General features: G+C 43.7%; 1 protein-coding gene across 8 annotated transcripts in view; it reads left to right on the plus strand.

Annotated features, from left to right (window-relative positions):
* The window catches only part of LOC117973323 (autism susceptibility gene 2 protein-like), a 219,343-nt gene that overhangs the window by 181,633 nt on the left and 23,684 nt on the right, over nt 1-14,026 (plus strand). For all 8 annotated transcript variants that reach the window (XM_059032724.1, XM_059032725.1, XM_034925294.2 and 5 more), the window contains one exon: nt 3,953-4,001. In XM_059032724.1, coding sequence (XP_058888707.1) covers nt 3,953-4,001 — 49 coding nt within the window. The remainder of the gene's footprint in view (nt 1-3,952; nt 4,002-14,026) is intronic.

Consider the following 14,026-nt stretch of genomic DNA (forward strand, 5'->3'; position numbering starts at 1 on the left):
TAACTGCTGACCTGCGTGTCCTTTATGAAATGACATCATTCACTGATCAATGTCTTCAATGCCGTCCTGCCAGAAGGTCATCAGTGTAATGATTGGTCCTGCACTGTGATGTGGAAGCTAGTACAGCCGTTCAGAGCTGAGGGCACACGGGTCAGGATGAAAGATACCAGTATTCCAAGCAGCGCTCTTCCTTCAGATCCCGAAATAGAGAAATCATCTTCTTGCACTTCAGTGTGCAAACGAGTGCCTATTTAAGATGTTTAGAGCTGCAGTATGGTTTTCTTTGTTTGTTTTTTATAAAAAAACATGATACTGGTGTCATGTCATCGAAGGATGTGGCTCAGGGATGGAAATAAGACTCCTATTGCACAGCAGTTTCATCCATTCCAGGTTTTACTACGAGCTTGATTAGCCACAGTGTATAAGTAACAAGCTCAGGTGTGTCTTATTAAAAACAGTAATGGATCAAACTGGTATGCAATGGGAGTCTTCTTTTCATCCCTGAAGTAGGTGGTACAGTTGATATTTCTGAAATAAAGCAAGAAAAAACTTGGTGTTAACTATCGTGCCCAAAAAGCTTGTTGTAAAGAAAGATCCGAATACTTGAAGTATTTTGAATACTTAGAAACCGAAAGGACGTTTTTTTCTGAGCCCAATAACTACATGGACTGTAATTCGGTATATTTACGAGGTGTTTAAATAAACCAAATGGAATTCTTTAGACCTTTTGTGTTGATCTTCATGGAGCAGTTGCACTGTGTTTGTGGGACAGCACTCCCCACCTCCCGCTGCCACCCCCGTCTGCAGAAGCATGGGGCTCTCTCAGCTGCTGCGGGCCAGCTTAACTCGGGCCTGTGACCTCAGCGTAGCTTTTTTCAGCCTCTTTCCTCAGGGAGCCCTTGTGAGGCTCAGAGGAAGCTGAGTCATAAAGCATGGCTAATGAATGGAATAGGGAAGGAAAGCTGAGGACTGTTGATGGTTCTCCAGAGGGCAGGCCAGGCCCAAAGCCTCAGGCTCCAATAGCAGACGTTCTCAGAGGTCAGGCTTCCTGCGGCCCACTCGGAGCGCCTCAGCTTCCAACAATGTGGCTTGAATTTCCTTCGTTTTGAGATAATTATTACATTTCCCTGCTTCCTCTGGAGAAGCTGTCCTCTTTGGTCTTTTATTTATTTTATTTTTTTGGCAGTAAAGCTGTGCTTTTACAAAGAAAGGGCAGAGGATTGTTATGCGAGATCACTACACAATGGAGCCACAGCAGGAAAAATAAAATAAAATAAACCACCCCCTAAAAAATAAAAAAGAAAGACTGATCTCTCGGGACAATGTTATTTTGTCATGGCCAAATCTGTACGTTACTGCCTTTTATTAGTACCAGCAGTATCAGTATCTTTCAAGTAGTGATCGATGACAGTTGGCCTGCTGTATATGTTATTATTTACACTGAATCTTTTTGAAATCTCACCAGTTCTCAATCTTTCCATTCTTCGACCAGCACGCTTGGAAACCTGTTTGTTTCAGCTCTCAGCAGCTGGAACATCTGTGTGTGTGTGCGCGAGTGTGTGTGTGTGTGTGTGCATTGCTCTAAGACTCCACCTCCACCAGCCCTTCTAGGAAACTGTTTGCTGGCTTAGAATCAGACACCCACTCACAGATTGTGCACGGTATGCACTGCACGTCTGGAGAATACAGAAGAGACAAGGAGCCTGGAAAAGCATGAAGGGTCAAAGTAGACTCTGGTTTGAAGGAAAGAGGGCTTCTCCTTGCAATGCAAGCGCTGCATTCTCCTCTCGCTGTCTGATACCTCGACATGACCGCAGCAGGAGAGAGAAGCACTGAAATGAGGGAGGGGGGACGGGAGGGGGAGGTGTGAAATCAAAAGGATTTCGTAGGGAAACTGGAACAAATGCCAAGGTTCCTATCCAATAGTTGAATGTTTCCTTTGAGTTCTCACACTTGCGGAAAGAAAACTGCTTCCAGCTTAATAGATGTGTGAGAGCTGAAGGCTGTGTTTTAAACATGCTGTGTGTTTTATTTATTTTTTTTCTTTCTGTACAACACGTATGTGATTATAGCAGTCTGGAGCTGGGAGGAAACCAACTGCTATGACATATGTTCAGGTTTCCAGCGCTGGGCTGCTGTAAGAATCTGCAGCTTTCCCAAGCGGGTGGCAGTAGGACTGGGAGTTGAAGCACAGGGTGTGCATTGTGTTGTGTAGTCCTTGAGGTTAATACCAGAACAGCAACACCACAGATAATGGCATTTAAGTTAATTTCCTCTATTAAGTGGATCTTAAAGTTCTTATATGGGCCTTGAGCAATCTGCCACAGCATCTGGCAAGTCGTATTGCTGTGGAGGGCCTGTTGTCAACGGAATTGAAGAAGGATGAAACATTTCAATCCCATTTCAAGTTTTATTGTGATTTTTATAATCCACTAGTTTGTTTTAGTTCTCTGCTTTTAATATTTTCATTAGAATAGATACTTTTTTTTTTTACTTTTTGAAAGACTTTATTGAACAATTTTAATATAATACACAAAAACAACATTTTAAAAATCAGGTATAGTCATGAAAACATAATTAAGATCCACCCAAAGTGAAAATACATTTTTAAAACACTGTTGACACCGCAGTAAATAAATGTCACATTACAGGCACTCCTCCAGTTCACCATCCTTAACAGCACACAATACACTGTTTACAAACCAGACAGAGAGATAGAATTGCAGCAGGTGAGCTACATTCTGCTGGCAACTGTACTGAAAATGTGAAATGATGTTTTTTTTTTTTTTTTTTTTTTAATCTAAGGAAGCGATCAGGCTTGTTATGTAACACATACGGTTGAGATAGTCCTGGTTGTTTTGTGAAGGTACTTACCCGAGTGGGAATGTTTCATTTTTCCTCCCAAAGGCACTTGGCTACTGATCCATACTGAGTCCGGTTTTCAAGAGAAAAGCAACGGAAGTCGTGATTTCTTTAAAGGAATAGAAATGCAGTGGTGTGGTACCGTGGTTTCCCTGAAACCCTTTTATTTGAATGCTGATGGGGTTGAAGTACGATGAAAGCAGGTGCATCTGGAATCTAAAGGCGACAGCGCTGTTCTTGAATTGAAGTAGAATGTGCTTCTGCTTGCAGGGACATTCACATTGTTATATAGAAAGGCAAGGCAGTACGAGATGAGCAGTGATGTAATACCTGGACTGAGACAGCACTGCAGTTGAGAGGCAGTCCGGTGACATGTTATTGAGGAGCATCTTTCTAAGGCTCCCTTTCCTTTCACTTTGACATCTCTGTTGATAGTGCCTGCCTGGTCTCTTCAGTGGCTATTGATGGCACAACATTGCCCCCTACTGCCAGCCATGCTTTGATTTCCACACATGCCTGGAGTTCAGTGAGAGCTGGGGAGTGTTGTAAAGCAAGTGGTCGTGCTGCAGTGCAGAGCTGTTTGTGCATTTCTAAAGGTTCAGAACAAACCCAGGTGAATGGAGACTAGCTTGCATTGTGTAAGGCTCTCTCTCCGGGAGTAGCCAGTGGCATGGGATGTTGGGAAGCAGACATGTATGTGGCAGGTTGCTTAGTTGTTTTTATACTTGGTCCTGCCTGCACGCAATGAGGGGAAAGCGTTTTACACACCATGATTGTGAAAGGGTTAAAAAAAAACTGCTTTCTTTCTAATTGTCAAAAGACAATGCAGAAAGCGGTGACACTTTTGTAAAGCCAGTATGACTTCAAGTTGTGAGTGATGCTGCAGCTAAACTCTGAAACAGCCACGTAGACAAGCATTTCAGCTAGTGGTGTCAGTGAATGTGTTTATAGGCGTACGGCTGCATCTAATAACTATTAACTAATCATTGCTGTGTATCACATGGTGTCTCCAATTTATTCTGTTAAACACGGTTTGAAGGGAAGTTCAGAATCAAACCTTCTTAAACGTTTCCTTTCTTCTTTCTTCCAGGCATCTGATGTAGGATCAGAGAAGCTCTTCTCCCCCACACTAAGTAAAGGTAGGCATGGTGTTTCATATTCATGTCCATGTTTCCATGTGTTATTTATGTCCAGATGCTGTATATGAATAGTTTCTCGTAAGATTAAATGTGTGTGCTTTTTTTGCTGTAGCGCCTTCGATTACAAGCATGTGTGGGTGCTTCACGAACCGAGAGAAACGCTACAGTTCTAGCTGAACTGGAGCCTGATTGAAAAGAAATGTCTTGAACCTAGTCTTTACGGGTTAGAGTTAGGGTTATGTAAATTGATAGGTAGGTGTATTGTGACCAGCTTTCCTCGCTGTATAAGCATGTGTGGTGAAGGCTTGTTGCATGCATGCACATCACTGCAGGGCTGAGGAATGAATCCCACTCAGAATAAAGAGACAGTGCGAAGGCTATCTGTTTGAAGTGGGACCGTTCCCCAAGGAAGGAGCAGAGAGTTTTTGTTCCCAGCTGAGGAGGATGACAACAAATAACCCCTGTGTTGCATCAGTCCCCTTCTGAGCAGTCTGAGTGCAATGAGACGGGTGTTTGAATCCAGTGGAGGCTTTAATGTGGTTTCTCTCTGTCTGGGGTCCCATTCTATTCTATAAAGAGGTAAAATCTCATCTGGTGAACCGCAACAAAGTATGAGCAAGCAATCGGTGCCAGTGGGAAAACAAGCTGCTTCTCCTCCTTTTCTTAGTTTAATGCCAGAAGTAGAGCTGTGAGCTGCAGCCCATGATCTCCACACGCATTGCCATGTAAAGGACAACGACACGTCATAGAACATACGAGGGGCCGATGTGATTGTAGAGTTACCTGCAGAGTGACATCAGGAGGTTCGGGACTTTCCATCCTATACTGTCCAGACTTGCAATACCAACCAAATGCGCTGTTCCGCTCAGCCTGTTCAGGTTTCCTGTGCTGTTGAAACCTGAAAAAGATAACGGACGAAATGAGAAAGGACCGCTTCATGTAAATTTGTACATTCGTGTTGATAAGACACGGAGCAACAGAGCAGGGCATTTTTCGCTATGGCTTGGGGAGTTTTAGATTAAAAACAGCCCCTCAGAGCGACTCTTTTTAATCGCTGAGAACCTGCACTTTTTTATTTCTTAACCCAACAACTAGATTTCAAATCATCTGTTACTGTGGTTTCAGACCGTTCCTGTATGTTGATAGGCAAGGCGTTCCAGTAGTGCACTAATCCTGTTTTCCACAGATTAGCTTCTGCTAGGTTTGCCACCTGTCCCTGTTTTCCCTGGATCATCCCGGTTTTGAGGAAGGTGTCCTGGGATTTCAATACGCTTCCCGGGACACTAAAAGCTCCTGGTTTTTAATCTTATGCTTACACGTCCATGTACTGCAGATAAGATCACTTCAGCAACACCGCAATGCCAGTCCAGTAAATTGAGCGTGTTAAATAAATCCAGATTATATTACTGCAATAGACGCACAATATGAATTGGTTGTCAGTACTGTAATAGTAATATTATCAACGCTACCTACTGGATGACTGCAGGATTTCTGGAGTGTTTCCTCTTTTAACAGCCGTCCTTCTGTTCAGATGCCCTAGTGTTTTGCCCTCGTTTCTGCAGGAGTTGAGCTGGGGTTAAATACTGAAATGAGATACTGGTTAGTTTGGATACATTTCTTTCCTAAGATGTTTTTAGTTTTTCTTTTATTGTAGAAGCTGTGCCAGCTTGGTCTGTGACTCCTTTTGACTTGCCCACCATGCCAAAGTGAAAAGGCCGTTTTTATGTAACCTGTCTCTGAGGCAGCCTCCTCCTCCTGGGACAGAGAAGAGAAAGCTTGCAGGGACCCATTTTGAAGTGGATTTGTGCCCTTGTAATCCTGATTTAATTCTGACCCGTTGTGCTCATTTTAAACCGCGCATTACAGTGAGCGCTGCGAGCTGCAGGCGAAACGGGGAGCTTAGCGGCCTTAAGAGGCTTAGCAGCAGATGGCATTTTAAGCCAGACTTAATAAATTGTTTCCATTAAACTTACTGGCCCACACATACTAGATTTAAGCCGGGGGAACAAAGAAAATTGGCAGAGGGAAAAAAAAAAAAAGCCAACAACCTTGAACAGAAATATTACATTTAACTCTGTTTTTTCAATCTTTAGGGCGTGACTTAATCTATTTCTCATATGTGTCTCCAACTGTAAAGGCAAAAGTTCGAAGTGATTTTAATATTTACTTTTGAATACTCGGCCAGCCACCCGAGCCGGCGTCAGACTCGTGGGGGCTCCCGGGCCAAGCCTAAGGCGTGGGGCCCCTCCCTCCTCCCTCCTCCCTCGTTCATCCTCCTCCCACCCACACACTGGATGACGTCCACTGCTACTTTCACATCAGAAATAAACAAATCATTTTAAGAATTCAGAATGCGAACTGAGAGATCAGTAGACCTGATTATTGTTATAACATTATACCATTTTATATGAATGTCGTAAATTGAAAGTGTGTCACTGAACTAGACTGTGCCACTTTTAAAATGACACATGCGCTACTATTTTGAATGTTTGCATTAAATATATATTTTTCTTTACTTTGTAGATATGACGGGCAATTGCCCTGGTTGCTATAGCCCCTAAAACCATCTCTGCCAACCATTACATGTCTAAGTATACACACACAGGCAAAGTCTGCTTTTCATAGCAAATAAATGCAGAGTGTGTGTGCTGAGATTATTGTCTGACAGTCATGCACACCGTAATTGTGGTCTCTGAGCTGCTGTTATTGTGCTGAATCAGGCAGAGGGCTGATCCGTTCTCTTATAGAGCTTATGCTAACAATCTGTGATCCGCTGCTTGCATTGAATTGCATTGTTTTCCTTTCTTTTGTGATTGGTTTGTTTTTCCGACTGCAGCTTCTTGAGCACTCTGTCTGCTGTCCTTTCACTGCACTGCAATCTATTCTAGTAGTCAAATATTTATTTTAGCCCGGCGGTTCAGGTTGTTTTTGTTCTATTCACGGCTCTCCTGTAGCTAGACGGTTGTTGTGATGCAGTCCTTACCTGTATCTGACCTTGCGTTTGACCCGTTCACTTCTGATTGAGAGCTTGACCTGAGCTGGGTTTGCACCACTTGACACAGTTCTAGAAGTGGAGCATTGTAGAGAAGTCTGGGTGTGAATGAAATATAGTACCAAGTGCACAGTGTGTGGTGCGGTTCATTCTGCAAGCTCCAAGCGCTGCTTGCTTATAGCTAAATAAGCTGTGATGTTATATGAGTACTATTCCTAGTATTTTATTGTTATATTTAGTATTAATAATACAGTTTTAACGTGCCTCCCTTTCCTGTCCGCAAGATTAAAACAAATAGAAGCTGTATTGCAAGAGGTACAGTAAAGCACTTGTTTAATTATTAATTGAGCCATTCCTGACAGAGATTGCTTTTTTTATTTATTTTTATTTAAGGCAGGAGACAGGCTTCAGGGAGGGAAGAAAGCAATTGCAAACCTCCCGATAATGAGCCTCCGAGGCTCAAAACACACTCTCTCTCTCAATCGCCTGGCGTGTTACCTCCTGGAATGAGCCTTCGAGGCTCAAAACACACTCTCTCAATCGTCCGGCGTGTTACCTCCTGGAATGAGCCTCCGAGGCTCAATACACACTCTCTCTCAATCGCCTGGCGTGTTACCTCCCGGAATGAGCCTCCGAGGCTCAAAACACACACTCTCTCTCAATCGTCCGGCGTGTTACCTCCCGGAATGAGTCTCCGAGGCTCAAAATACCACTCTCTCTCTCTCTCAATCGTCCGGCGTTTTTCACAATCTAGGAGCATTTCAATTCCCTGTCGATATTTTATATAATTTTAAATGACCTTCTGTTCAGGTGTCCAAATCTCTTTTCATGTGCAATGCATCAACAGCTGCTGATAAGAGAACCGTCCCCTCCTGTACTGTCCCAGTGTTGGAAAGGGAATTGCGTGCCTTACACGGGGCCACTGCAGACTCAGAGTGCAGCCATAGAATTTCAACATGCAGTTTCTGCCAGCATGGTATCAAGAACCCACACACTGCATGCAGTGCACTGGCACTGAAGCACTTTCAGCTTGTGCAAGCCAGGCCAATCGTTTTATATGTTAATTAACATGGGCCAGTGTTTTAATTGGAAAATGGTAATTACTTTAGTACTAACAGAAAAAAAAAAACCACGACAATGGATTGGAATTTATTCCATTTGTAGAAATAGATTATGCCCTCCACAGTGGAAAAATTCATGTAGCTTGAAAACGAGCCTAACACGACAGACGGCTTTTGCCCTTGCTGTTCTAATGTTGCGTTTTCATCTCCTAAAGCACCTTGCACTGCCGACGTCTAGTTATAATTAGCAGCAAGGCAATTAGGAAGGTAGTTATACGGGTAGAAGCAGAGTAGGTTACAATGTTAATGGTCTCGCGAAAGCCGAAAGTCCTTTCAGAGCCAATGCAGGGATGATGTGAGGCCAGGGCATGCTGTGGCTGCATTAAACTTACTCCGGTTCCCTCCAGGTTTCCATTCTCAAGGGTTTATTGAGTTTGAACCCACGCACTTTGCTATTCTCTAACCACTAAGCACTCCATGAATATAAATGAAGACATTTAAAAACCCTCACTTTTAAATTCGTTTTTTTTTTTTTTCTGTATTAGGCATCACTTAAACACTTTGCCTTGCAAGTGAATCACATACACCTGGCTGATACTCTGATGCAGGGGTTCTCAAACCGTGGCCCACTTGCACCTACTGCGGCCCCATGTCATGTTTCAGGTCCGCAAATGTGGCCCTTTAAAATGTTTGAGAACCACTGCCCTAATGCAACATCCCATAACTAGTTTATTTTAACCATGAACAGATGCAGTTGGAACTCTTGCACCCAAGCCCAGAGGGTACGCCCCAAACCCAGTGGTGATGCCCCGTGCCCCAAGCCCAGAGGTGATGCCCCGTGCCCCAAGCCCAGAGGTGATGCCCCGTGCCCTAGACGAGCGCATGCCCATTCCTTCACTCTATAAAACAAGCAATCAAAGCAATCAAAGCAATCAAAAAGTACACAGAGGTGTACTTTTCTTTCTCACCCCAGTGGACAGCTATAGATGTTGACAAAGCTTCAGTTGACAGTCACTTTATTTCTGCCATTACCAAGAAAAGATGCTGTTAGCCAGCCTCTTAAACCTGGCTTTGATGCAGGCTCCCGAGACTTCCTATACAAGCAGCAGTCTGACAGGTAGTCAATACGGTGCTGTAGTGCACAGAGCGTCGCGGCGCTCCAGCTCCCCAGCGGAGGCTACCTATGGAGCAGAGCAATAGGACACCTCCCAAAGCACAGAGCTTCACCGGCCCAGGCTACAAACACAAAGTGATTTTGACGGGACGCCCCAGAGGGAGTTGTAAATGACCACCGGTCATCTTACATTTCATTCAGAGCAGTGAAGAACAGGGCGTATGCGCAGGAGGTTTATTGATCCACTATAGATCGTGTGCTCTCTGGGCCTGGGCCTGAGTCATCCTGGTGTTAAGGGAAGCAATTTACAGGAAGTCACATGTTGCCACTTACCGAGCGGTGCTCCCGTTCTTGTCAGCATTGCATTTCAGGCTGGGCTGCAGAAAGGAAATGGCATTCAGTACGCCAGCTGTGTCGCTGATTAGTGGATAGCGTGCCTCTGCACATCCCCGGATCGATTTGAGTTCTGAACTGTAATAGCTTAGTCTCCCGGCTAATCTCTGCTCTGAATAATGCGATTGCTGATAACGGATTTCTGTTCTGGGTTTGTTTTGTTTGTTTAAAGGAATCATCTAAATCTGTTTTCTATTTAATGTTGCCGTGCAAAATCCTTACATCTTTTAAGGTTTTCAAAAGCTGCTCAGTCTATCTGGTTTTGCCAAATTTGGGTGTTTTTAGAAATGTGGTTCCCTCCACTGCTGTGTGGCTTTAGAACTTTTTTCACTGCTCCTCTATAAAGGCCTACAGTCCATCTTGAAAGTTTTTTAAGCTAAGGAACTTCTCTCGTGTTGATGTTCCTATTCAGGTATTTCACAGGCGGAGGGGGGCTGTGACTTGTACAGTCCAGTATGTAGAAGGCTGGAGCGGACAGGCTATAATCTCATACAGCGGTGTGCTCCCCTGGTTGCTGTTTGTTTTTTATGGATCCTGACCAGAAGGGAAGCAGGGCGCCACCTCTCTTTTTTGGGGTGGGGGGGGTTCCCTCGAGACGTCCTCCTAAAGAGCTATTGTACGACACAAGCCTGCTCTCTCCGTGAACCTCTGTGTGCCTCGTCTGCGCGGTCTGGCCCCGCGGCTTCATGTAAATATTTTCAGACCGCAGACGTTTGCAGCCAAAGGGGGCTTCAAAAAAAAAAAAAAAAAAGCATACATTCCAAAGAGTAAGAGCTTTGAACGTTTATCCCTCTGCCCTGACTGTTGGAGCTTGGGCAACCGTCATTCTCGCGACTCTTTCCCACTCAACCATTCCCTGCAGATGTGCTCCGTGAATAATAACAAACCCACATGTATGCGGCCGTTGGCTTTCTACAGTAACAGTAAGTGGTGTTTTTTATTGTTTTTCTACTGAAACGGTGCCGGCAGTTTAATGAGGCTGTAAAGATTTTTCTTGACAAAGGAAAAGTATCCATCTGGGCTATGTCTTCCCCTTCAAGTTGAGAGAAGTTGCAGTCCCAACTGTGGCTTAACCTTCCTTCATGGGATGTATGCCAGCTTGCAAAATACTTCATACTGTTCCGTACTCAAAAACAATGAATGAACAGTCCAACTCTGTATGACAAACTGACCCTTTCTGTAATGTATGAGGTGAACTGCAATCCAACAGGAAGGGGTTTGAAAACCCAGCACTTTCGAGGTCTTGCTGTGCAGACTTTGCTATATGTTCTACAGCCCTTATAACTGGATAAAACCAGGACCCCAAAGAATGAGAAGGACTGGCATTTCATTTTCATGCAAATCTTTGGAGCTGCCAGCTTCTGCCTTCAAAAGTAAGAAGGCCATTCAGACGGCCGAAGGAACGCTGTTTTATTTGGCAAAATTAGAATCACAAAAGGTCGGTCATCAAAGCAAACAGGAAAATCACTGGAGGGCGTCAAGAGCCAGAGCAGCTTTTCACTGATCTCCTGATTAACACATGCACTGGCTACAAGGAGAGTGTAGTCTGCTTGTGGAGCAAAAAATACAAACTAACATTAAAACAAATGAAGAGCTTCTCTTTGTCTATAGCAACGTGCTTGCATTGTGACCCATTGATTTCATTTTTTTTATCATTTCAAACTCAGGGTGATTCACATGTCAAGGCAATAAAATTGATTTAAAAAAAAAAGAATGCCAAAACGAATGGTTATCATGCTTCTGCACAGATCTGAGGCTCATAGCTCATTGCAGCTGACTTAAAATGGATCCATAGAAGCTCTCAGTTATAATGGTGTATTCAGGGATTGGACCAAACGCTGGAAAAGCCTGCCGTTTGTACATTAGCACACGCTTTTCCATAAATGTGCAGTGACTGGTTAGAGTAATTTAACCCCCCCACCCCCACCAATATGTATTGTGGAATATATAAAAGCTGCATCTCTTCTGGTTTTGTCCAAGATTGTGTACAGGAGCAAAACGCTTTTAAAGAATCTTCCTACAGCGCCGGAGCAGAGGTGAGTCTCCTTCATTGCCAGACAATGGCCCTGTCATACAGTCCTGTCATTTGGTTTAATGTGCCTTTTGTTCTTGATAGCACTTGATCTCTCTCAGCGCTCAGAAAGCATGTTTAAAGGAGCGCAAACCTGTCTGGTACATCAGTATGTTCATTCGTGTATTTCAGATGTTCAGCAGAGATATCGTTTGACATTACAACCGTTTTACATGCATGCGATTTGCAATCCATTCCTAACGTGTCTGTGTGCTTTCAAACTGAAAAAGCAGAGTCTGCTATATAAATACTGGAGGGAATTGGGATATTGTTTCAAACACTCAGCCAGCTCAGGAAGAGTTCAAAGAAAAGAGTTTTAATCTGATTTAGAGTTTTTGCTTTTTTAACAATAAAAGACTAAGCCGCTTGGTTTAAGAGGCTTTCTATCTTCCTTTTCGTCCTTTCTTTCTTTCTTTCTTTTTCAAAGCAAGGCAATTTCAGGTCTTGCGGTCAGCAATGATTGTTTGATATACAATAAATAGAAGGCTTGCCCCTGAGAGCCTTGGAGCACATATTAGCCTCAGCCTGGTATATTAGACTACAAAGAATCCAATAACGCTCTTTTGAGCTTGCAGCAGGTGCATTTTAAAGGGAAAGCACTTGGATATTAGATTTAGCAGCGACTGGCCATCTGTGTCTCCCTGTAAATTGTTTACAAAAACTTGAACAAGCTCCCGTCATCCTGCGCTCACACACACAGACACACTTGACGACACTCAGCTCTCTGCAGAGGTCAATAACTAAATCTATTCATGAAGGGGAGGGGGGGAGGTGCATTTTCTTCATGTTGTCAATAGAAGCTTCAAGCACGTCTCCCGTGCCACCCATTTACAAAGAATATGTTTTGAGGCTTTATTGAAAGCAACGCAGAATGAGACCCAGCGTTCCCGAGGAAATTCACTGAAAATGAAAAATCATTTTGGTGCCTGTGCCGTTTTATGAAGACCATCCGACTAGTGAAGAAAAATACCTGGCTGTCTTGATAGGCAGTTTTCGGATGTGTTGGTTACTAGAGCCACAAACAGACTGATTTATTATTATTATTATTATTATTATTATTATTATTATTATTATTTAGTCAATCAGCAGATGCTTTTATCCAAAGCAGCTTACAGAGACTAGGGGGTGAACTATGCATCAACAACTGCAACAGTCACTTACAATAGGATGTTGGATTTACATCTCATCAAAACTTGTGTTGACTCATCCAAACCAGTCACTCCCATTTGCTTCCATTCCTAGCCTGGCTTTAAATCTTTTGATGCAGACATATTTTGGCATTAATAAACACAAACATGTCAAATGTCCGTCCCTCACATCACATGCTGATTTAGGAACTGGAGGCAGCAGTTAGTGTGCACGCTTACTCCAGACTACGTGAATGTGCACACGCTCTTGACGTGATGTTTCCTGTCATTGACAGGAGCCTGCTGTATTGTTAATTATTTTCTTATACTTTTCAGTAAGTTTGTTGGTCTGTATTGTTCATTATTTTCTTATACTCTTCAGTAAGCTTGTTGTTAAGGTAGCAGCACCCTCCGAACAGCCGTTTTCCTCTGCTTCTTTTGACACGATCCCTGAGGTTTCCCAGCTCTGGCCTTGTTCACTCTGTCACCAGGCTGTCTTGCTGAGTTACCCCCTCAGTCCATGCTGCCAGCCGGGGGAGGAGGGATGGAAACGAGATGTGACAGGCCTCGGTGGCAGGAGGCAGCCGTCAGCAGCCCCACAGGTTACGAGATGAAGCTGTCTTGATACATTTTCATGGATTGGCCGAACACCTTTCCCTTCTTTTTTTTTTTTCTTATTCGTCATGCTTGGTAACCCACGGCAGCGTCGCTGCCAGACAAAGGGAATAGCAGAAGGATAGGAATCGGAGCAAATGCACCTTTCGTGTGTCCCTGTAGGACATTGTTGTATTCTTTGGCACTTCAACACAGAACAGTTTTTTTGTCATATTGCAGCCCGTTGAGTCCATTGATAATTTAGCCGTTCTACTCTATCTCACACTTTGCTGTTGTGCATTTGAATGTTAGCTAGGATAAGGGCAGTCAAAAAGTCCAGAACTACTAAATGTTCTCTGAGTGGCTCAAGGCTTAACCATCCCCCCTTTACAGAATGTATCAGCTCTCTGGGTGTAAAATCACATTCTGGCTCTGGGAGTGCCTAATGATAATATTGTAAACCTGTGCAATTAAACAAATACTTCCAGAAATCGTTGTATTTGAGTCGTTAGGCACCACCCAGCCTAAATCCGTGATGTTTCTAACAGTGATCTTGTTCCGCTCAATACCCAACGATGCACGGTGTGTTTCTGGCTGTGGGTGCCACACCAGGGTGTAGACTGCAAGCTCTGAGGTTGGCGCTATTGATCATTTTAAGCTGCATTGAGAAGTC

This window comes from Acipenser ruthenus, chromosome 11, assembly GCF_902713425.1.
Source record: "Acipenser ruthenus chromosome 11, fAciRut3.2 maternal haplotype, whole genome shotgun sequence".
NCBI lineage: Eukaryota > Metazoa > Chordata > Actinopteri > Acipenseriformes > Acipenseridae > Acipenser > Acipenser ruthenus.